This window comes from Podarcis gaigeae (genome assembly GCF_964106915.1).
Source record: "Podarcis gaigeae genome assembly, chromosome: Z".
NCBI lineage: Eukaryota > Metazoa > Chordata > Lepidosauria > Squamata > Lacertidae > Podarcis > Podarcis gaigeae.
Window position 1 is genome coordinate 23,281,304 of NC_139691.1, and position 24,091 is coordinate 23,305,394.

At 44.7% G+C, this 24,091-nt stretch overlaps 1 protein-coding gene across 7 annotated transcripts in view; it reads right to left on the minus strand.

Annotated features, from left to right (window-relative positions):
* Window positions 1–5,769: 5,769 nt before the first annotated feature.
* LOC310836598 (vascular endothelial growth factor receptor kdr-like) overlaps window positions 5,770–24,091 on the minus strand; it is a 193,094-nt gene continuing 174,772 nt past the window's right edge. For all 7 annotated transcript variants that reach the window (XM_083722058.1, XM_083722063.1, XM_083722057.1 and 4 more), the window contains 2 exons: window positions 17,723–17,823; window positions 5,770–10,004 (listed from right to left, as the gene is read on the minus strand). In XM_083722058.1, coding sequence (XP_083578184.1) covers window positions 9,806–10,004; window positions 17,723–17,823 — 300 coding nt within the window. In that variant the 3' untranslated portion in view covers window positions 5,770–9,805. The remainder of the gene's footprint in view (window positions 10,005–17,722; window positions 17,824–24,091) is intronic.

Here is a 24,091-nt window from a genome sequence, read left to right on the forward strand (position 1 = left end):
AAAGCAGGGCTGAAGTTAATCAGTTTCAAGTTTAGAAGCTGATATTGAAATGACACTTGCTACAATGGCTTACTCTAAGGCTTCCTGCAACCTTCATGTCAGCATGAGAACCAGGATAGCAGAATCTGTTAGAAAAGGAGCAGAATCAACTTCCACCTTTTTAGATGAGGGACCCGCAACCCCCCCCTGCTTTCCTTTAAAAACAGAGATAGAAAAGGAAATAATGTTGCTGTCTTTGGTCTAACCCAGTTTAAATTGGGGGCAACCAACCTGCTAAGGACCAATGTATTGTTTTTGTTTTGTTGTCTAAGTGGGTAATGGAATGACATTTGTTATTATTATTTTTGCTTTCTTAGGGCAACCAAAATGCCAAATAGTGTGCAAGTGTTCAAGTTCTCTAGAACCTGATGGAGGTCTGATGAAGAGTTCTGATGAACCTGAAAGCTTGCACACTGTTTCATGAAATTTTGGTTGCCCTAATAAAGGCATTGCCCCAATATGGACTTTGGAATGTTTTGTCATGGGCTTGAGCGGCACACCCAGAGCACAATCCAAATCTGCTAGGGCTTTATGGAGCAGGGCAACTGCTGCACCTGCAACCTTGAACTCACAATAGATGGGGTGGAAATGGGGATGGTACAGGGCAATTTCCACACTAAGCCTGGAAGTGGAACAGTGAGTGGGCTTGGACTGGATTTGATGCCACTGCAAGATGGCAGTGAGACCGATTCAGGTTCCATCCACCCTGGAATGCTCCATTTTGGGGCCTTCTGCAGGGTACCCTGCTAGGGATCCTGCCAATGGCACTCCTTCAGGGGGTTGAACTAGGTGATCCTTGGGGTCCCATCCAACTCTATAATTCTATGATTCCATGAAGAAAACACCTCCCTATCCACTGTCTCCATGATATGCTACGCCATGCATAGTTTTAGTCACCTACTTGGCTTTTCTTGAAACTTTCGTTGTTGTTGTTTAGTCGTTTAGTCGTGTCCGACTCTTCGTGACCCCATGGACCAGAGCACGCCAGGCACTCCTGTCTTCTTCTTGAAACTAATAAGACCCAAATGCTGCAACCTTTCAGCATAGAGTCACTCCATTCTGTGGATCATATAAAGGCTTCAACTGGCTGGCTAAACCAGGTGAGGGTAGCCAACACTTGGTGAGTTAGGGACTTCCCCTTTATGCAAAGACAGGCTCCGGCAGATTGAGTAGACAATACCAATAGGGGTTCTAACAGTCAAGAAGGCAGTCTTGGCCTGTGCTGTATGGGGCAGGTTGGGCTCATCAACTTGGGAAGGTAGCCCATTTAGGAGTCACAGGTGAGAGCTGATTGCAGAGTAGGGGCCAAATGTGGACAAACTGCCCCAGAAGGAGCATTACATCTCCCCCACCAGAGGTACTACTCCCTCCCCCTGGAGGGTTGTGCACAACTAAAAACTACTCAGAGTAGGCCCATTGAAATGAATAGACCTAAATTAGTCATGTCCTTTCATTTCAGTTGCTCTATTCTGCATATGACCATTATGGGAGAGAACAAGCTGGGGCTGCTGGGAGTTGTAGTCCAGAGGGCACCAAGTTGACATGGCTGATCTATAGAGAGAGTAGTATAAGCTGCCAAACATGTTGTTGTTGTTTAGTCGTTTAGTCATGTCCGACTCTTTGTGACCCCATGAATCAGAGCATGCCAGACACTCCTGTCTTCCATTGCCTCCCGCAGTTTGGTCAGACTCATGTTTGTAGCTTCCTCTGTTGTCCCCTTCTCCTTGTGCCCTCCATCTTTCCCAACATCAGGGTCTTTTCCAGGGAGTCTTCTCTTCTCATGAGGTGGCCAAAGTATTGGAGCCTCAGCTTCAAGATCTGTCCTTCCAGTGAGCACTCAGGGCTTATTTCCTTCAGAATGGATGCGTTTGATCTTCTTGCAGTCCATGGGACTCTCAAGAGTCTCCTCCAGCACCATAATTCAAAAGCATCAATTCTTCGGCGATCAGCCTTCTTTATGGTCCAGCTCTCACTTCCAAACATAGCTACACCAAAACACACTGATGCTAAGGCAAATACACTCAGAATTGGTAAAATGTTCTCCCTCAGTTTGCGAATTGGAGGAAAGAATTTATTAACTGTTCTAATGAATCAGCCTTCAAAATGCAAGAAAAAGGGATCTTGGAAAGGTTCTACAGGGCAATTCAGTTCTAGTGTGCTGTTGGCATGTTATGTCTCTCCATCGAGCAAAGCTGGAACATCAGTGCCTTATATTGAGGGCTTATCCACACTTACCTTTCTTCTGCTCTTTCTAGGCCAAGTCTGTGATTTAAACCTCCATGTGTCATGTCCCGAGCTTTCCTTGTGAAAACCCACTCTTTAAAGCTCAGTCGGAGCAAATGTCAATCTGCAGAAAACCCAAATCGATGTTTGCTCTGATTCAGTTTTAAAGAGTGTGTTTTGTTGGGGAAAGGAAAACAACAACAACTCTGACACAGAGTGTTAAAGCGCAAACCTCTGCCTGGAAAGAGTGAGGAAAAAGTTAAGTCTGGATAAGCCCCGAGTCTGGCTACTGGTCCATGTAGCTCAGTATTGCTTATACAGACTGGTGGCAGAATGGGGACAATCCTGGCCCTACCTGGGGATGCCACTGGGGATTGGACCTGGGACCTTTTGCACACAAAGCTACATGCTCTGCCATGGAGCTATAGCTCTTCCCCATTATTGGCACCCAGTAATGAATCAGAGACCTGTTTATAAGGAAAAGAAAGGGAGTTGTTACCTTCAGACAGCTTGTTTTCCACCCCTCACAACCTGCTCTCCTCATCTTACCCCCATGTTTCATTGTTTCTGCTCGATTTGCTAAGACAGTTTGTGACATCCTTGCTCGTGGCGTAAACAGCAAATAGTGGAGTTGAAAAATATACATGAATAAAAGGTCAAAACTCTTCCAGGAAGGAATAAAGTTATCATTTTTTAAAAAAATGTGTAGTTTATGAAAAAGCAAATTAACCTTTTAGAACTTGAAGAATTTGTTCTGACAAAGGTTCAACTTCAAAATTAAGAGGCAGCTACTTCGCCACCAGCAAATCCAAAGAGGCTTCTCCTGGCCATCTCTTTTTATATCTCCAATATAAAAACAAAACAAAACTGTAAGCACATCAACAAATCAATAACCCTTGCAAATCAGAGTCTATAGTTCTGGCTTACTCAAGTGACTGTTTATTGGGCGAGATTAGAGGACCAGATGTCAGAGAGTTATGAGTGAGGGCTGCTAGGTTCAAATGTCTTAAGAGAAAATAAGAGGAGCACGGCTGTTGGATCAGACCAAATGCCCATTTAGTCCAGCATCTTATTTTCACAGTGGCCAACCAGATGCCCCAATGGGATGCACGTAAGCAGGACCTGAGTGCTACAGCACTCTCCCCACCTGCAGTTCTTGATAGCTCATATTCCTTTCCATTTCAAGGCAAGATGTAGCTTCTGGTTTGGATGACATGGTATAAACCTTAGCTACAGCTTATGGTTAGTGAGGAGAGAGAGCTTAACCATGAGTCCAGGTTCAGACAACACACTAAGCTGCACATTGGCTTAGTAAACACAGCATAGAAGCACAGACTCATGGGACTGCAGAACTGGAAGGGACACAAAGGGTATTCTAGTCCAATCTGCAATGCAGCAAAGTGGGGAAGCAAAACTGCTGTGGGAGCCTGCATGTTCACATGTTCCTGAAAAGCCATAGTTTGGCTAAGTGCAGTGGTGGGGAAGAACAAGCATGGGACCAAATGTGGACTTCCAAGCCTCCAAGTCTTAGACTTTCCCCCAGGCTGCACCTCTCACCAGCTCTGCTTCACACGCTCCTTGTGTTTCTACCTGGCTGAAATGTGTCCTTGAGCTCTGGTGCTGCCTCTTGTTTGCCTGGATGGAGGCTAGAGGTGTGTAGAAACTAGCATACTATACACAGGTGGGGTGTGTGCGTGTGCGTGGCTTTTTCTGTGTTATGTGTGTATGTGAACATTGGTGGCTGTGTTGTATTTAAAACAATTCAGCTGGCATTGAAACATTTCCATGTTGTTACTGTCCCCATCCTCAATTTATAGTTTTATTGTAAGAAGAGGTTAGAAATGACAATTGATATAAAAAACTGAACTTAAAATATAAGTGACAGAGTCTGTGAATCTTTGGTCACAGCATTTTGCCAGACATTCACTGACATGGAAATAATATACAGTACAGGATACATCTAGATACTGAGAAGTTCTTCAAAAGGATTCCTGTGAGGTCAGCGGATGTGAGTCACCCGGCTCAGAGCTGACAAATGAAAGTCATCCAAACCACATACCTTAAAAGGGGCCTTGTTTAAATTCACTCCTGGCCAACTTGCATCATTGTGTTAGGATTTCTGCAAGAGGTGTTTGCCTGATTCTGTCATGCCATTGCCATATCCTACTCTCCAGCATTCCACCAATTAAAATCAGGAAGTGCATCTTTCGGTGTCAAGCCAGCTGGGTCCCATCCCCTGTCTGTTACCAGCTGCTACTCTTAGAGCAAGCACCGTACCGGCACCTCCAGCTCCTCCTCCTCTTCCGTTGTCACCCTTGACTTCCTTGGTTTCTTCTCCTCTGGTGGGGGTGTCGTTGGGTGGAGGTGGCACAACCTTTGGGCCCAGTGGGGGGGGGGCTGGCCTGCACCACCAGCAGCCCTCCTCCCCCTCCATGGGCTCCAACTCAGAGTCCTTCTTTCACATGAAAGACGTGCGTCTTTTGGTGTTGAACTCTTGCAGGAGCCTGCAGACTCGTGCAAGAGCTTGGCACCAAAAACAGGACATACAAAAGCTGGGATGGCTTTTGTAATTCTTGGTTACATCGGCATGCCATATTGAAAATCAATCTTTACTCTTTTATAAATAGATTATTTCCATGTGAACCACAATGGGGAAATGCAGTACTAAATCTTTAATAGCCCTGCTTACAGCATACTGATGTGCCGCCACATTTTTGTACCCATGAATGTACCCTCCTTGTTTTAACAGTCTTCATTTTGTAAAGGCATTGGCCTGGATTTAGCCATGTGATCTTGACAAGGGTCATATGTTGCCCACCAAGTGGTGGGACACCCACAACTGTGAGAAGACCTGATTTCTTGCTTGAGGCCCCTGCTATGCTTCTTGTCACTGTGGCTTCCCAATCATTGAGCGCTTTCAGGCTTCTGCCGTCAAGTGGATTCTTCCTGTTCTGCTGGTCACATAACAGGCTCTTTTGAGAGGCTGCCTTTGATTCTGTTTCCAATGTCCTTGTGTGCTTCCCCCTCCCACTTCTAACATCCTTTGGATGAAAACTATAGCACTAAAATGAAAACTATAGCAGTCCAATGCTGCATTGTGGCCCCATGCATTGAGTATGTACCTTCCTTCCTACCTAGGAAAGATGCCTTATTCTAGGTGAGATTATTTACCCACAAAGCCTGTTACTAACTCTGATTAACAGCAGCTCCTCAGGTTCTTGGCTAAGGGCATGTTTGGATTGAATGTGGGTCTTCTGCATGCAAAGCAGCTATGCTACTGTTGCAATTCTGTCTATCTGTGTATTAGTGGAACCCAAAGATCTACCAACAAACCAGAGGCACCAGGCCTGCACTATGGTGTAAAGTGCTTTTAACTGGGGCTTTGAAAAGAAAAGAAAAAGGCATCATGATTGGGTTTGTTTTGATGCCTCAGTTTACATGGGAATTCCTATCTGATGCTTGGAATAGAGCATGAATTCAGAACATATGACACAAAGGAGGCTTAAGGCTGTATAAAATCAAATTATTTTTATTTATTTATTTATTTTTGGTTAATAATTACAATACATTTTTGAATATATAAAGAGAGCAGGTGTTTTGGTTTTCCCCCAGTGCATTCTTCAGACACACAGGGTCTGGTCTCACTGTACATTCTGTAGTGTTTGGAGCAGAATGGGACATTTGCTTATTTGCTTGCTCTGCCATCTCATTATTTGGGTCACAGGCATTTGTTAATGGTACTGACAACTCAGGAACAATGGGAAAATGGGGCAGTAGAAAAAACAAACCCAAGAGTTTCTGCTCAGTGCGGTTCCTGATAAAAAGTCTTCCCACAACCAAGGCCCGGAGATTTAAGGACGTATGAAGAGCCCTTTTGGATCAGCATTCAGTTCTCACAGTGGCCAATGGGAAGCTTGCAAGCAGGAGATGGTTCCAACAGCACTCTCCCTGCTTGTGTTTCCCAGCAAATGTCTCTCTCTGTCTCTGTGTCTTTCTCAACCGAGAGGCAGAAGGCCAAAGAAATATAGGGCAGGAAATATGGTGATTATTGCTTTTGTCAGTGCAGCAGATAACGACATATAATTAGAGCAGGACGAGTAATATATTTCTGAAAGAATCATCTCACTGTAAGAATAGGTTGTTGCTATGAACAAATGTCTTTTCTGAAGCTGCTGATTATGGTATAAAGGGAGAGAAAACCAGGGCTGACTGAAGACATTTTGCTGCCTGAAGGGAAGCATGTGTCAGTGTCTCGCCCATTTCCAGGTACAAAAGCTGTCTAGACTGCCAGCTGAATTCTTAACTTCAACACTAGTGCTGGGACAAACTCCATAGGCAGCAGGCAGGTGGTGCAGGTCAGCCACATGGTACACAGTTTTGTGTGCCCCTCCGTGTCATTCTACCTAATGGTGGAGCCGGTCCTGGATACAAAACAGGTTAATAATACTATCTTCTCTGGTAATGTAGGGTTGCTAAAGGAGTGAAAAAGATAAGGTCTGGCTTGAAACAAAGAGAGACAGGTTTGTACTGATTAACATTGAACATATCTGAGGTTTGTCAGGTCACAAAGGCAGGTGGCTGAGTATCTTCTGAAATCACAAAATATTCCCTGAGTAGTCTTAAGATACCAAATATACACTTCTATTGGGCAACTGGCTCCTCTTTTTGTCCTGCAATCGAGATCAGCCTCACATGGGAACAAGATCAGTTATGCCTCTCTTGCCCTTTGATCCAAACACCACAAGATTCACATGGCTCCCTGTTTTCTGAAAGAAGCCAGGTAGCATTAAAAATAAAACAAAGATGCCCCCCAAATGATAAGGAAGGTGGGGAAGTGGGTGGTGTTTGGCAAAATTGGCAGTAATTGTGGAACTGGGGAGATTCTCATAAACTGGGGCCTGTCCTGCAAGCGTTAGTGACATTTTCAGTAAACCCACGGAAAGCTCTTATTCCAGGGGATTTCCTGCTCTTTGGTACTACATAAGAATTATACACGTTGCTACATAAATGAAAGTCTATATAGAACTGCGTTTACAGATTAAACACAATGAGCAAGATCCTGCAGAAGTCAAACATATTGGTAGCACCTTTGGGGAGAAAAGAGGTTATGCAAAGGAAAGGCTCACCTCTACCAGTGAGATCAGGTGCTTTGCTTCTGCAGGATTATATCTATCTCATATAGCAGCTTAATTGGAAACACACACACATAGTAATTAAATTAAGGGAATGGGAAGATAAGGGCAGAAAAAATATTAGTAAATAAAATACAAGTAATACAGGTTCATTTTTAGGTAGTACACAGGCTGGTTAAAACAAAAACAGTGAGGAAGACTATGAACCCAAAGTCAGAACCATTCCTGCCAAGAAGCTAGGCACTGAGTCCAGATGGGGTGCTTCTTGCTTTGGGAAGAGCCATACTACACAAATTCTTCAATTCCATATTAGTTCAATGAAGGCCTCTTTGGGTTTCAGATCCAGAACAAGAGGTGAATTAGGCAACCTGCCTGCAAGAAGATAAGGGTCACACCTACTCTCATGCCATAAGGCACTTTTTGCATCTGCCTTTCTCAGTTTCCAATTAGCTGAATTTAGGGAGAACACAAACATGCACCTCTCTTGCTACGTCTCTGCTCAGTGCCGCCTTTTTGTACACCTGAGATGCTGAATGCAGCAGGCCTTGAGAAAGCTGAAAGTTCTTCTGCTGGTCCTGAAACCAGTTTTCAGAGACCCTGTTAGAAGTTTATGTGTTTGTCAGAGTTTCAGGATTGGGGGCTTGGGCAAAAGGGTTAAGGGCACTTCTTCCACTGCTCTGCCTCTGAGGAAAGGACCACAAGGATCCTTGAGTCAAGCAAAGCAAGAATCCACAGCACAGTGCCATTCTCTGGATTTATCAGAGTGGCTGGTTGCATCTTCCCATACTCCTTCAATACTAGTGTGGAATGAGCAGATAATCTGACTTTCAAGGAGGTACAACACCAGCATGGGTATCTCCCAAAAGAGAGCTGCATGTTAACATTAACTGGAATGGTGTGTGTGTGTGGTGGGGGAAGGACATTACAGAGAAATGGCAACTACACCTTTCTGGGAGCCATACAATGATTTTCAGGACCACAGTATGGTGCAGATGCCCTGGGGTGGTTGTGCAGCCAACACACCTCTTTGTGGGGAGCAGGAACAAGGTGGAAGTAGCCACAATCTCCACAGCATTCATATTACACAGCCAAAGAAAGCATGTTATTGATCAGAATATGCAAGATAGTGACTGGAATACAACCCCCCCCACCTTAAATAACCATCTCTCCTCTCTTCCTCTCAAGGAAATGTTTTTGCTGCTCATCAAGGCATACTGTTTTCTTTTTTGGAGCCATTGTCTGAAAAATCCCTACCAGAATCGAATAGATTTTCTTTCCAAACACCTTTTAAGAGGATGCTTTTAAAGTCACAGCTTCACAGGGTCACGGGCTTGCCTTCCAACTTGACCTAGCCTGGCTCAAAAACACCTGAGGCGTATTTTCTCTTCATGTTTTTCCAATACTGTTGGATCTATTGAACCTCACTACCCTAGATGGCTAAAGGTCTTTTTGGTCCCTGCTGAATGACTAACATTAATTGCCAAGAAAGTTTTCACACCCATTTATTTCTGTAATAGATTTTGAGGAAAGTGGAGCTAATGGCAAATCTACAGACCAGGGAAAAGGATGTTATGTAATGGTCATTTTCTCCTCCAAGGGAGATTTCTATGAAGAAGGGGCTGGGATGGGGCCTGGGATCCGTAATGGAGAATTATCCCACACCCTTCCTAAACTATAATTTCCAGGGCTCTTTGGGGGAAGTCATGACAGTTACATAGTTATAATTGTCAGACTTTTCATTGGGAGAAAGAGGGAAGGGAAGTTTGCTCTGGAAAAGAATGAGCTCATCTAATTATTCCCTTATTAGCTTTTATTTATTAGGAACAAAAGGCATTGGATGTCAATATAAATATGAATCCCACCCCAGCCCTGTTTTGCAGTGCAAGCTAATTGTAATCTGATGTGGACTGGGGAAGGGGTGGGATTCTGGCAGATGTAAATATGGTAATGATAATAAGGAACCAAAGATGAGGAAAAGAGAAATTCTTATTTCTACCTGAAACTGTGAGAGAAGTGATCCCTGAAGAATATGCCCCTGTTAACAGAACCAGAATTTTCAGTGTATATCCCAAAGCTTTGAGAAAGAAGCCCCCACAGAATGACAATGCAATGGGTACAACTGCATTTTTTCTTCTTTAAACAAATTTGCTGTGCGGAAGGTTAGAAAATAAGAGCTAGATCAGCAGAAATAGACCCTTTAAGACAGCTGCTCTTCAAAGGACTTCTATCTGCTTTGGGGGTTTAATACCTTGGACAGATGGACCTGGATAAGAGTGTGATCTCTTATCCCCTTTTTTGTGCGAAAAAACCACCCCACTGGTTCTATTAAGCAGGCAGCACAAATAGGAAGCCTGATGAATATACTGTATGGTCAAAGATGTGTAAAATGAAGAAGATCAACCCTGAGCCAGTTACACTGGAGGAGCAGAGTACTGAATCACTGAGTTGTAGTCAGGAGGTGGGCTGTGGCACTCCAGGGTGGGATCGACTGGCAGGAGAACATACTGTTCCTGGACGGCATCATTCACCTGTGTTGCCGACAGGTACTTCACAGCCTCACGCTCATTCTCCGAGAATACAGACTCTTTGCTCTTGTTGATGGCTTTTCTCCTGTGGGAGGAAAAATGATTGAAAATTCAGCAAAAATGTCCTCACAAAAATGAACCAGCACTTTCATACACATTTTTCATAACATTTTTTGTTGGACTACTACACTGCAAAATCCAGTGAAGTGTGGATTAAGAAGGATAGCTGTGCTTTGGTTTGTGGATTATTTATGGAAGTGGGAATTAGGAAGGTTCACATTAAAATGCAAACCAAACCAAGTCTTTCCTCCATCCCTACCATTAAGACATAAAATATTTGTGTTCCGAATAATGGTATAGTGGGTTAAAGTGTCACACTAAGATCAAGGAGTCCCAGGTTCAAACATACTTGGCTATGAAGTTCTCTGGGTTTTCAGCATAACCTACTTCCCAGGGTTGAGGCTGTGAGGATAAAAGGTGGATGGTGAGACCCTTACACATTGCCATGAGCTACTTGAAGGAAAGGTGATATATAATGTAATGAATGAATAAATTCATCTCATATCTTTCTGCTTCCTGGCCCCACATCAGCTCGAACCATTGTGTGCTGCAGAGAATTCTGGGACGTGCCACACTTGGTTCACCAAGGACACTGGCTCAGCCTGCGGGTTTGAGTGTTGTCTCATGTGAATTCAAACCATAGTTTGCAGCACAGAAGAGGTGGTGGCAGTTGGTGGTTGGGATACGCTGCTACCAATCACAGGTACAGTAGCATCCTAGATTTAACCTGTGAGCACCTGTTGTTTTGACTGCTCTAACATCCTGGGAAGTCCTGTTCGAAGGCAAAGGAATTATCTGTATAGTACTATTATTTTATAGTGTCTGCCTAGAACACAGGTGGAAAACCACTCTGAGTGGAACATTAGGAACATAAGAAGCTGCCTCATATTCAGTCAGTGTTCTACATGGGCTCCAAACTGCCTATACTGACTAGTAGTGGCTGTCCAGGGTTTTAGGCAGGAGTGTGTCCTAGTTGTACCTGGAGATGCCTGGGATTGAACCTGGGAACTTCTGCATGCAGGGCTATGCTCTACCATTTAGCTAAATGAGGTCTGTAAGATCCTTGTGCTGGGAAGGGAGACATTTGAGGCAAAGACTGTTAACTATGAAAGGCTTTAAAAGAGTATTGGACAAATTCATGGAGGAAAAGGCCATCAATGGCTGCTAGCATGATGGCACCTCGACTAGTGGAGGCAGGGAACCTCTGAATACCAGTTGCTGGAAATTGCAGGTAGGGTGATTATTTATTCATTTTCTATATTGTTTAATATATTAAAAACATCTCTAAGCTTAAGCAGTGTACAAAAAACTGAAGCAACAACAGACAACTTAAAATATTACAAAAATACACAGTTAAACATAAAAATGTTTCATTAACATGAAGTTTCTAATATATGTTAATCAATATAAATTCATTTTCCTTCTGGCACATACCCTCCCTCTCAGCTTCCAGGTTCTCACCCAAGGTCCAAACAAACTCTCAGCTCACCCACAAAAGTCTCAGGATGAGAAGAGTTTCTGTAAAGAGCAGACATTTCCCTAGTCTCCCACTCTAGACTTGTTTTTTTATGGGCAGGCCCAAGGTGAATGGCACCTCCTTAGGTTGTCCATAGCTGAGTCTTATTCAGCTGTACTGTCCACACCCAGTACCAGGTGCAGCAGGTTTCCTGAGTTTTCCAGGGGGCTTAGAGGATGGAAAGAGGACCCTCTGCTCTTCACCCTCTCTTCTCTCCTCCTCTTCTAGCTGCTTTTGCACTCAGGTTCTGTTTACAGGCTGCCCATTGAAGCATCTGGTTGGCCATTGTGAGAAAAGGATGTCAGACTAGGTAAGCCTTTGTTTTGATCTCTTATGTTCTTATGATAATCATAGGCATGTTTGTATCCTTGCATGCAGTTGGCTGCTCCCCTCTCTTTGTTAAACTCTTCCTGTGAAAACGTTACTATTCATCTATTTCTCACCCACACACACACCCTGCCATTGATAACCCCTGATGTTTCTTCTCAGCTGACTCCATGGCTCCAGCAGCTTTTATAATTTACCAGGTATTAAACTGGTCAATGGGGATGGAGAAAAACACAAAAATATCTGTGTAACTTGGCCCTTGGCCTGGGCGAGTCTTGCAGTGCCCAATAAAAGAAGTGTTATTAAGGCTTAGCCTGGCCACACAATGAGACTCCCTGAGCTCTGTCAGCTCCCAGTATGTAGGAAGAAGGGAGCTTGCATTTCTGGTTCATCCCAGCCACCATGTCAAATCTGGGAATGACACTGTCTGTCAGCTAATGTTTAAAGCGAGCCTCTCAAACAATGACATTTAATATTTGCTCCCAAGTCAGAGGGATGACAAGTTTGGTCAGAGGCAAGGAGTGTGGTTAACTATCTCTGGCAGATTTGAAATGCAATTACTATCCTAGAAAATACTCATTTCACCCAAGCTGCATACCCTGAAATTAAGACAACTCTTCAGCCTTTGTTTCCTAACCCTTAACAACTTTCTGTATTTACTGAGATTTCATTTTGTTCTTCCCCTGCTCAGCAACTGACCCAATCTTGAGATGCTGCCAGTGTTGTTTACATGAATTTAGATGCACATTTTGTTTTCCCATTGAAGTTCTGGAAGCCCCCTTTGCATCTCCTTTCCTACTAAGAGGACCAAAGCCATGTGGTAGAACACCTGCTCTGCATGAAGGGATGGGAACATCCCCTGTCTGAAACCCAGGGAAGCTACAGTCATTCAGTGTGGACAATACTGAGTTAGACAGACTAATGGTCTATTCTTTTCAAGTGTTCCTCATCTATAAAGCAAAGGTGAGATTATTTTTTTCACCACAGTCAGTTGCTCCAGCCATTTTCTCCCTATTCTTGGCTGATGTTGTTTTTGTAGCTGGAAATGGAGAAAAGTGGATAGTGCAAGATTGTGAGGAGGTTAAGTTGTGGGAGGGGGAAGCACTTAGCACTTCTTTTATTTTTAAAGCAAAACCCTGATTTATATGTAAATAAGGCAGAGACCTTATGGTGGCCTCATAGGTCTGGAATAGTGGCTCCAAAACCCTATGAATGAGAATGCTTGAGCTCATGCATACTTTCTTAGGAGCAAGGTCCACTATGTTCAATTGAGCTTACTCCCAAATAAGATTGCCTAGGATTGCAGGCTTAATAGATTTTCCCATTCATTAAAAATTCTGTACACAAGGAGCAGCAGCCCTCAAAGAAAGACATCCCAATCAATTTGCTGTTTGCAGCAAGTTATACCTTGCATCTGAGTCCTGTAACAATTGCGGTAATTGAGCTGCAGGGGCTTATAATGGGCTTTATGGCTTTTTATAGGTGTTTAATGAGGCTTTATTTTTATTTTTTTGCAGGGCAAGCATGTTTAAGGCCCTTAATGGATTTAATAATGGTTGTAAGTTGAATTAGAATTTGCAGTAGTGAATGTGGTTGTTGAAACAATGGATATTTTCCCCACAATCTGCTTCTTGGGACAATTAATGGGATGTAAAGGTTTAAGGCCTGGAACACAGATGGGCATTGGCTATGCAAGGTTTCAGCTAGGGGTCTTTCTCAACCCTACCTGCAGATGCTGGGGAGTGAACCTGGAATCTACTCAGCACAGAGCGTGTGTGCTGTAGCAGTGAGCTATGGTCCCTGAGGCAAGTCCCTTAGCTTCAACGTAGGATTCGGACAACCAGTTGGAGCCCCATCAGAAGCTGTTAATGATATGATTTGCCCCCTAACACTTTAGATTGGAACAGGAAGGCCTGCCACAGTTGAGGAGGGTTGTTCGATTTGATTTTGCCAGGAGAAATGTGTCTGAGGCAAAGGCAGTATCCTTGCTGGAATGCTTTGGCATTCTGATGCCTGAAGCACCTCAGCTATGCCCTACTTGGGGAATATCTTGGTTCTCAGCTAAATCGTTAGGTCTAATTATTTCTGAGCTTAATTGGGTATGACAAAAACAAGGCAGAGCCAAGACTTCAATGTATATCAAATAATGGTTTGCTGAAGGAATTCAGAGGAGTATGATGACCAAGGTGGTTCTGCCCTGCTGCAGATGTAAACTTGAGGTTTACCGCACTGCTACAGGCATGTTCAGACGAGAGTGGTGCACAAATTGCCTAATGAAAATCCTCCATACTGCTTGAGGGCACAGAAATGTTGGGGGCTATTTCACAAAATTCTCCCAGGAGGGGAAAAGAGAAACTATCCATGGGAAGGGGAGGAAGGGCAGCATATACATTTTCTCTAAGAACATAAGAAGAGCTTGCTGGATCAGGCCAATGGCCCATCTAGTCCAGCATCCTGTTATCACAGTGGCCAACCAGGTGCCTGTGGGAAACCTGTGTGCAGGATCAGAGCACAAGAGCCCTGGAAGCAGCCATCAATAGCCCTCTCCTCTCTCTGTGTATTACGTGTTAGCCTGCTTCAGCCTTGGAAAATTTATCTAGGGATAGAGAAGAAATTCTCCAACAGTTTCTCAGCGCTGCAGTCAATCATTTCTGGTGATACATATAGTGAATGTTTGGTGGGAGAGGTCAGGAATGGACCCGCTCCCTTCCACTGCCTGCTACCCATTTACTGGAAAGGCTGAAAACAGCCACATAGTGTGGGTTCTCAGTGCCTGGGGAGTACGAGTACGCCAGGGTGCAGAGGTGGCTGCGCCCGCTGAAGCCCTCACTGACGACTGAGCTGGTCTGAGCCAAAGGTGAGTGAGGCGAGGGAAGGAGAAAGAGGCTCGAAGCTGCCCTGTGATGAGGACAGAACTGAGGGCCGTGGTGCCCCATTCGCAGAAGTGGCTGTCCGTGCCTCTTGCCTCTGTGGGCGGTGCCAGTGGCGACCCTTCACTGGCCACAAGGGAAAGGAGGCACTGCTGCTGCCCAGCCCTGAAGGCTCATCCTGGGTGCAGGGTGGCAAGTGAGGGAGCCTGATTGCGCCCCCTTACGCCCTTTCAAAAATCTGCACCCAGGGCCATGGGCCCCCTGGCCTTCCCCATGCTACACCCCTTGCTGAAAACAGCTCACTTTTCAGGGGAAAAGGATTCAGATCTTCCTTCCATTCATTTGATATATCTCTGGAGGGAAGATACAGGACTCACACCCAACTCATATTCAGCCTGTCTCTTTGGATGTTGTTTCTCTTTTCTTAACACCTGACACAGCATACAGTCATTGTTTGTCCAACAGGATTCCCAGTCCCAGAGTTTTGTATTTGTCTTCCCTAAACTCTCCAAATTCTTCACTTAAGCATTGCCAATTCCACCGCCGCCTCCACCCTTTCAACTCAGCAAATGCAAGTCAAATAAACAGCCAGATTTGGCGGGGGGTGGAAAGAGGACGGGAGCCTCAAGAGCCACCCTGGTTTGGAAAACACACTAAGCCTTCTGTGGGGCTTGTAGAAGTAAAGCAGGACTGTTTGTAATAGGTCCAGAATAAATGTTTTTGATAAGAAGAGAGATATCGTTAACAAGGGCGACATACTGATTCCCAGCCAGCCTCAGCAAGCCATGGAGAAGAGAAGAGCTGATATTCAGAGCTGCTTTTTCCAAGTTTGTGGGTAGATGCAAAGCTGTATTTTTCTCAGGACTTAACTAGGTGTTGGCTTTCGATGACATGGAATGATCCTCATAAATATATGAAATAAACTTTAGGAGTGCAGTTATTTAGTCAACTGAGGCTAAAACCTTATGCACCAAGGATGGGGAACTTACTCCAGCCCAAGGGCCACATTTCCTTCCAAGCAACCTTCCAGGGGTCACATGCTAATGGGCAAGGCCAGAGATAGGAGTGGGCAGACACAAACGTGAATTTTACTTTTGTACTGTAGGCTACTGTCTACACACACTGCCATACCCAGCTCTATTGTCCAGGGTAGAAAGAGGCATTATTAGAGTTCAAAGACACATTCCAGCCAGTCAGAAAGAGGAGCGTTACCTTGGCATAAGGGGTGGCACTAGGTGTGTGGTCTGGGGAGAGTCCTGAGGGTCAGATAAAGAGGTATGGAGGGCCAAATTTGGCCCCCAAACCTGAGATTCCTCATTCCCACTATACACACCAGGACCAGCCCTACCACAGGCAGTGATGTGTATGGGTGTGGATGGCGGTGCTGATATGTTGGAGAACAGAGCTTTTATGAGGTGTGGTCAGTGGTGCTTTACTGTCACCAATTAAGGAAAACTAAAATGTGATAAATGTGTAGGTGAATATACAAGATGAACTGAGGTAGGTGTGAGATTGGAAGGTTGAGAGAGAGTGCTTTGAGTGCTGGAAGTGAGCAATGATTGGACAGAAGATTTGAAAGGGAGTTTGAATACTGATGGGGGGGCAGTCGAGAGTGTTTGGGTGGTCGCAGGGTTAGTTTGATAAGGTAGGGTCAGCACTGTGACTAGATTTTGTTTTCTATGAATCACTGTCACCATATGCTTTTGTACAATGAGTTATCAAAACCCCTTTTTGTTGTATCATACACACATCCTCTTGACTGGCTATATTAGAGGTGGGAAATAGTCAGATATTTGGTATTTCTGGTGGCAGCAGAAACAATGAGTTATAAAGATAGCTCTCAGAAACCCAGGTCAGGACTGTACATCTTCTTAAGATAGAGAAAGTGGTACAGACGAGCTGAAGTAAATATAAGGTGGCACAACAGTAAGTACCATTGAAATAATATTCTGGGTATATATGTACAGATTTGCACTACTAATCATTTATTTGTTTGATTACTAGCAGCCTCATATATGGCATTGTTTGGAAATTTCAAGAAACAAAAAAATCAGTGCAGTCTTGACAGGTTTAGTCAGCTTTCTTGATTCAAAATTATGTCCAAACATAAGCAAAAATGTGCTCTTTGATTTCATGAACCATCATTCAGAATTTGGTTAAAATCAGGGAAGTTTTGAAAGGTTCATCTTGATTCACACTGTTTTCTAATCGTATCCAAACATAGATGAAAGCTGCTCCTTGATCTAACCAAAATTAGAACCATGCAAATTTGGTTATATCGTAAGAGGTGTCCAAGTGCATAGCAAAAAAAACAACAAAAAAACAAAAAAACACAACTTTCCAAATTACATAGCAGAGACCATCCAATCCAATTCAAATCTACTCAAAAGCCAGTCTCGCTGAGTTCAATGGGGCTTACTTCCAGGCTAAGTGGGTATAGGACTGCAATGTAAATCATTTATACTAAGTTTAAAAAGTCACAAATGGGGATCAGGGCCAGTGATATGGCCCTTTTCCCTCTTTCTATACAAGACCCCAGACATGAATAATGAATGTATACAACTTGTATTTCATCACAAACCAATTCTTGGATATATTAGTTTATGAAAGGATGCCAATGGTTACATTTGCATGTAAAGCTAAGTGTGGTTTGTTTAAAGCATGGTTTGTTTGATAAACCACAAGTCAGCTCACAGATGACGTAACAAGCCATAGTTTGTTTCTTCAAAGCTTGGTTTGTTTTCCAGCTGCTCTTGCCTCATGAGAGTGTCTGTGGTGGGGTGGCCAAACAAACCATGGTTAAGTAAGGATTTGGACATAATACCAAAACGTAGTTAAAACAAGCCATGGTTCATAAGCCAACAACAAAACCATGCCTATATATCACAACTTTTTTTGCAGAAAATAAACCATGGCTACTCTGCTGGGTTGAGTTTGCACATCCAAACAAACCACAGTTATCCCAAATAAACCATGGATAAGCACACCAGGCCAATATCAAGTAATATGTATTCATCCAGGGGTACTTACGCCAGAGCCATGATTCCATAAGGCCAAGAACGAATCTCCAATCTCTTTCGGCTTTTCATTTCATCCAAAGTCAGCACCATCCCGCTATCTGACTCACATTCCTAAAGAAGGGAAAAAACACAAAAGCTTTAGCGGGCTTTTGAACTGCTTTCGAACTGCTAGGTTGGCAGGAGCAGGGACCGAGCAACGGGAGCTCACCACATCCTTCAAGCTCAAAATACAGTCTTGAGGGAGGGTTGGATTCATAGCAAATGCAGCCTGGCAGTGGCAGAAAAAGCAGAAGGAAGTGAATCCAACACCAGCTGTTCAATTTTTGAACCATTCCAAGCAGAGTTCCACCCCTCTAGAATTTTTGTAATGCAAACAGCTTTTCTTCCCTTAGTGATGACACCATCAGAACCACAGGAGGCTTCACAAGCCTTGTTTATGGAGGGTCCATTAAGCACATGGTTAGGGAACCACCAAATATTGAGGCCTAGCTTCTCTAACCTGGTGCCCTCCAGATGTCTGGACTACAGTTCCCATCAGTCCCACCCTGCAAAGCCAGGCAATGCAGAATTCCCATGATTAGGTTTTCCAGCTTGCTTGCTTTATTTTACTAATTGGGAGATCTGCATAATTCCTGTGAAGGTAAGGTTTTTTGGGGTTTTGGATTGACTCTTTCAGGTCATTTCCCCAAAGTAAATCAACACATCCCAAGTACCAGTTGGCACCACGAAGGGAAAAATACCAGTGCGTAAGGTGCCAAGCCCATCATATTCAAAGGAGCAATGTGGGGATGTTAATTGGTAAAAGAGAAAATGAGAGAGAGAGAGAGATCCTGATCACAGGTGTCCTGTGTCACATTTCTAGTTTGGCCCTAAATGCTTCTGTCAAAAGTCAGTCCCTTGTCCAAGGAGCATAGGTAAAGGTAAAGGGACCCCTGACCATTAGGCCCAGTCGTGGCCGACTCTGGGGTTGCGGCGCTCATCTTGCTTTATTGGCCAAGGGAGCTGGCGTACAGCTTCCAGGTCATGTGGCCAGCATGACTAAGCCACTTCTGGCGAACCAGAGCAGTGCACGGAAACACTGTTTACCTTCCCGCCGCAGCGGGCTTTCGAACTGCTTTCGAACTGCTAGGTTGGCAGGAGCAGGGACCGAGCAATGGGAGCTCACCACATCACAGGGATTTGAACCGCCGACGTTTTGATCAGCATACTTATCTACAAAGCAAGCTGTTTTATACTGACTCAATACCATTGGCCTATATCATTCTGCCTTGTCTACATCAGACACAACTCTCTCCAGATGTGGAATCCAACTCCCATCAATCTTGACCACTGGAGAGGATGAGTGGGGCTGATGAGAGTTGTGGTTCATAACATCTAGAGGCACCACGTTGGCTATCCCTAGTCTACACAGACCAATTGCGCATTTTCAGGATTTCTGGTTTTTTTGGGGGGGCGGCATTACCAGCACTACTTAGAGATGCCATATTGAACTTGGGACATTCTGCATACAAAGCATAGCCCTTTCCCCACATAGTCTTGTAGTTCATATAAGTGACTGTAATGAGTTTTGTGACACAACAACATTTCTGAGCTGCTGAAACCATGTGTATTTCTTTGCACATGTGTACATGATGACATATGGAGACACCTGTCAACATAAACGGCACATCTGTGAGACTGCAGCTCAGCTGGGAACCCACCAGTGACCCCTTATGTATTCATGCATTCATTCAATGAATTGATCTGAGATGGGAGGGGGGTCTTATGAATGAGAGGAAAGCTAGGTTTAAATACTTCCACGGAGAAAGCATTTCTTGAGAATGGTAGTGCCCCACTGGTTTTAAGACAGATCTACTCCTGTGATTAGAGAGCCCACTCTCTACTTTAAATTCAAGGATATTCTTGGCAGAGAAATGGCTTAACCTCCCCATTCTCAGCCACCTGGCTTACAGCTGGCTGCCGTTTCATTTATAATGCTGGCACTCTGCAGTTAGCCTGTAAATTATTTCCTCTCTTAGTTTTATGAAGATAATGCTGGGGTGAGGGGAAGAGGCAAGTTTTAAAAACCATATAAAATTAACGTACACAGATGGTATCGTGAGGGTGGCTAATTATATAAAAAGCAAAGATGCTTTTCTTTGATTCATTTGGCTTTCCCATGTATTAAATCCTGGGTATGTTTAGCAAGAGGGATTTCTCCGGGGGAGGGGGGGGGGTTAGTGTTTAAAGCAGGAGTGGGAAAACTTTTCCAGTCCAAGGGCCACATTCCATTGTGAACAACCTTTGGAGGGGCCACATGCCAGTGGCTGAGGCAAAACTGGGTCCAATCATTAGATGTAATTCTTACCTTTGCACAGTAAGCTACATTCCAGCCATGCAAAAGCCAAAGCTTTCTATACCCCCCTCCCACTTATCTCTATCCAAGCAATCAAAAATCATTATCACACATTACAACCAGGCAAAAGCAGCAGCAGGGATGCCAAGAGGGGGTGAACAGGGGAGCATCCTGAAGGCCAAATAGGGAGACCTAGCCCAGAGGTTTCCCATCTCTGTTTTAAAGCCTGTTATGAAAGAGTTGGGTAGCTGTGGATAGAGGCTAATTAGTGTCACTTCCATTTAGGTGAGGTCCCCACAAGCCATAACTGCTTCTATTTCTTTAACAGATAGTGATGGGCACCAACTTGGATGGCTTTAAAAGAGGATTAGACAGATTCATACAGGACAAGGCTATCAGCAGCTACCAGCCACAAGGCTGATGCTCTGCGTCCACAGTCAGAGGTGGAATTCCTCTAAATACCGGTTTCTGAGAGTCACAGGTGGGAAGAGTGCTGTTGCATCTGGATCCTCCTTTTGTGCTTCCCACAACACTTGTTTGGCCACTGTGAGAAAAGGAGGGGCCCTTGTCCTGATCCAGCACGGTTTTTCTTATTACTTTCATTTGCCAAGGAAGGGCAATCGGTTAGCGGGTACCTTATCAAAATTTGTATCTTATTTACTGCAGCGGCTATAATTATGGTTTTCCACTGCTTGTATGGTTTTGACAAGTTCAATATATTCTTTACAGTTGCGATGAGAGAAATAAAAACATGTGTTCAGGCTGCAATGGCAATCAGAATGATCTCAATTTTTTTGCTGGCTGTACAGAGGGCCAAATGACAAATGACTTTTATACTGACAGTTCTGCCTTGGGCGCAGGGTTTCCCTTACACACACTTGACCACACAAAGGGTAGCGGGGACATTAACCCCGCTTTGCTCCCTGTGCCTGCAATCTGTGTTGCAAAATATGCCCAGGAAGGCGTCTGTCTCTGATCTTCCTGTTCAGGTTTTCTATGCATTGCAGAGCACTGGAGGGCAGCATCCAACAAAGTGTCAGAAACTGACCCCGGCAAAACACATTTCTACGTATTCTGGCCCTGGAAGACCTGAAGTTGCTGTGATCAGGATGGTCACTTTTTAATTTTATTTATTATTATTAAAAATTACTCACACACTGCAATCCTAACCAAGAAAGAAAATAAGACACCAACTTGGATGGCTTTGAAATGGGAATAACAAATTCATGGGTGATAGGGCTATCAATGGGCTGGTTATGTTCCACTGTCAGAGGCAGCATGTTTCTGAATACTAGCTGCTAGAAACTGCAGAAGCAGAGAGTGCTGTTACTCTCTGTTCCCGCTTGTGGGCATCCTGTGAAAGCCCCCCTGGCCTGACTCAGCATGCTCTTATGACAGCTTATGAACTGATAAATGCATCTCCTCTACTACTCTCTTCTAAGGACACTGTGAATTATAAAATAATTCATTATGAAAAAAACATGATGAAGAGCAATGACTATTTATATGCACACAATGCACAGGCAGATATATTTGTAACAGGTGCGTTACTAAATTATGATACATTAGGAATGCAGGAAGCCACTTCCAACTAGGCCAGTACTGTCGGCAAGGGAAGAGTTATCAAGCCTCCTATCCCCCATACTGGGACGCAGGTGGCGCTGTGGGTTAAAGCCTCAGCGCCTAGGACTTGCCGATCGAAAGGTCGGCGGTTCGAATCCCTGCAGCGGGGTGCGCTCCCGCGGCTCGGTCCCAGCGCCTGCCAACCTAGCAGTTCGAAAGCACCTCTGGGTGCAAGTAGATAAATAGGGACCGCTTACCAGCGGGAAGGTAAACGGCGTTTCCGTGTGCGGCTCTGGCTCGCCAGAGCAGCGATGTCACGCTGGCCACGTGACCCGGAAGTGTCTCCGGACAGCGCTGGCCCCTGGCCTCTTAAGTGAGATGGGCGCACAACCCCAGAGTCTGTCAAGACTGGCCCGTACGGGCAGGGGTACCTTTACCTTTACCTTATCCCCCATACTATGGTCTGAATTCCCCCCCCCCACGCTGACAATTTTGTGTTCAGAAAGTCCCAAGCCTTCAGCTAATGACACACAGATGTAGCTAATGCAACATCAGCAGTAGAGCATCTGCTTTGCATGCAGAAGGTCTCAGGCTTAAACCCACCAAGTCAAGATAGGGGCTGGGGAAGACACTTTGCTAGAGAGCTTCTGCCAATCCGTGTGCAGGCCCCACAGACAGTACTGACCTAGATGACTCCTCCTGCCTTGCCTGCAACAGTCGCCTGTCTAATTTTGACTGGTAACTGATTCCAGAGAGCTGGAGCTGCAACACTAAAAGCTCAATTTCTAGTACAGGCTAAGCACACTTCTGGGGCATATGGTACTCTCCAAAGTGCCCGATCCGAGGAGTGCAGTTGCTGGGCAGGAATATAGTGGGCAAGGTGGTCCCATAGATATCCTGGTCCCAAGTTGTTTAGCACTTCACATGTTAAAAACAGGTTTATTGGCTCTCATCCAGCTGTGGCCAGACACTAGTCCAGAGGCTGCATGGCTACTCCTGATTTGGATGTTATGGAGATACAGAGCTGCATGCCATCAGCATACTGATGACACTTTCCTCCACTTCCCTAATGGCCATTCTCAAAAGCTTCATATAGATGATAAATAGCACTGGGGACAAAATGGTACCCCATAACATAAATACCAACTGGCCAATGAACAGTCCTGCAGGTGGGACTGTAACTGCTGTTAAACACTAATCTCACAGGAGGATGTTGTGGTTGGAGGTATCAAAAGCTGAGAAAATATCAGGCAAAAGAAGCAAGGTTGTAGTCCCCTTGTCCCTCTCCTGAGAGAGGGATCATCCACCAGGGTGACCAAGGCTGACTCGGTGTCAAAACCAAGTCTGAAACCAGATTGAAATGGGTTTGGACAATAAGTTTCATCCAAGAATGCCTAGAGCTGCCCTGCCACAGCGCTTTCAATCACCTTCCCAAGAAATGTTATTAGCAACCCTGATGATGTTTAGGTGCCTACTAAAGACATGTTTGTTTAGTAAGGCTATCCCAGGGGTGTAACTCAGTCATTTATGTAAAATCACTTTTATAGTTGATGAAATAGTTTGGTTGTTTCTAGAGTTTGTGTGGCTGGTTTTATCACTTTAGAGTTTGCCGAATCAATTTCACTAGAGCTTGTGTTATATGCTTTATGGTGCGAAGCAGTCTCTAAATTTAACCACATAGCAGCCAATAGGGTGGAGTAGAGCTGCTCTCCCCAGACCAGTGTCACTGCAGTTTGCTTAGATGGGCTGGGGCAGGATGGTGACAAGCAGAAGCAATGCAGTGCTCCTGCTCCTGCATCATCCAGAGCCTCAGGTCTTATTCACACTTGTCTTTTGCTCCACTCTTTCTAGGCAGGTCTGCACTGAAAAGCTTTGTGTTTGAGTGCCCCCCCCCCCTTCGTGGAGCTTTCCCTGTGAAAACCTGCTCTTTAAAGCTGAATCAGAGCTAATGTCAATCTACAGAAAACCCGAACTGATATTTGCTCTGATTCAGCTTTAAAGAGCAGGTTTCCACAGGCATGGCTCCAGGGCAAAAACCCCAACACCACCTGCTGGAAAGAGCGGGGCAATAGGTAAATGTGGTTAAGTCTTCAATCATATAGGCAACCTGTGCTCATCTAGGAATTATGCAGGGGTGTCGGTGGTGCTGTGGTCTAAACCACAGAGCCTAGGGCTTGCCAATGAAGGTTGGCGGTTTGAATCCCCGTGACGGGGTGAGCTCCCATTGCTCGGTCCCTGTTCCTGCCAACCTAGCAGTTTGAAAGCACATCAAAGTGCAAGTAGATAAATAGGTACCGCTCCGGTGGGAAGGGAAACGGCGTTTCCGTGTGCTCCTCTGGTTTCGCCAGAAGCGGCTTAGTCATATTGGCCACATGACCCGGAAGCTGTCTGCGGACAAACATCGGCTTCCTCGGCCAGTAAAGCAAGATGAGCTCCACAATCTCAGAGTCATTCGCAACTGGGCTTAACTGTCAGGGGTCC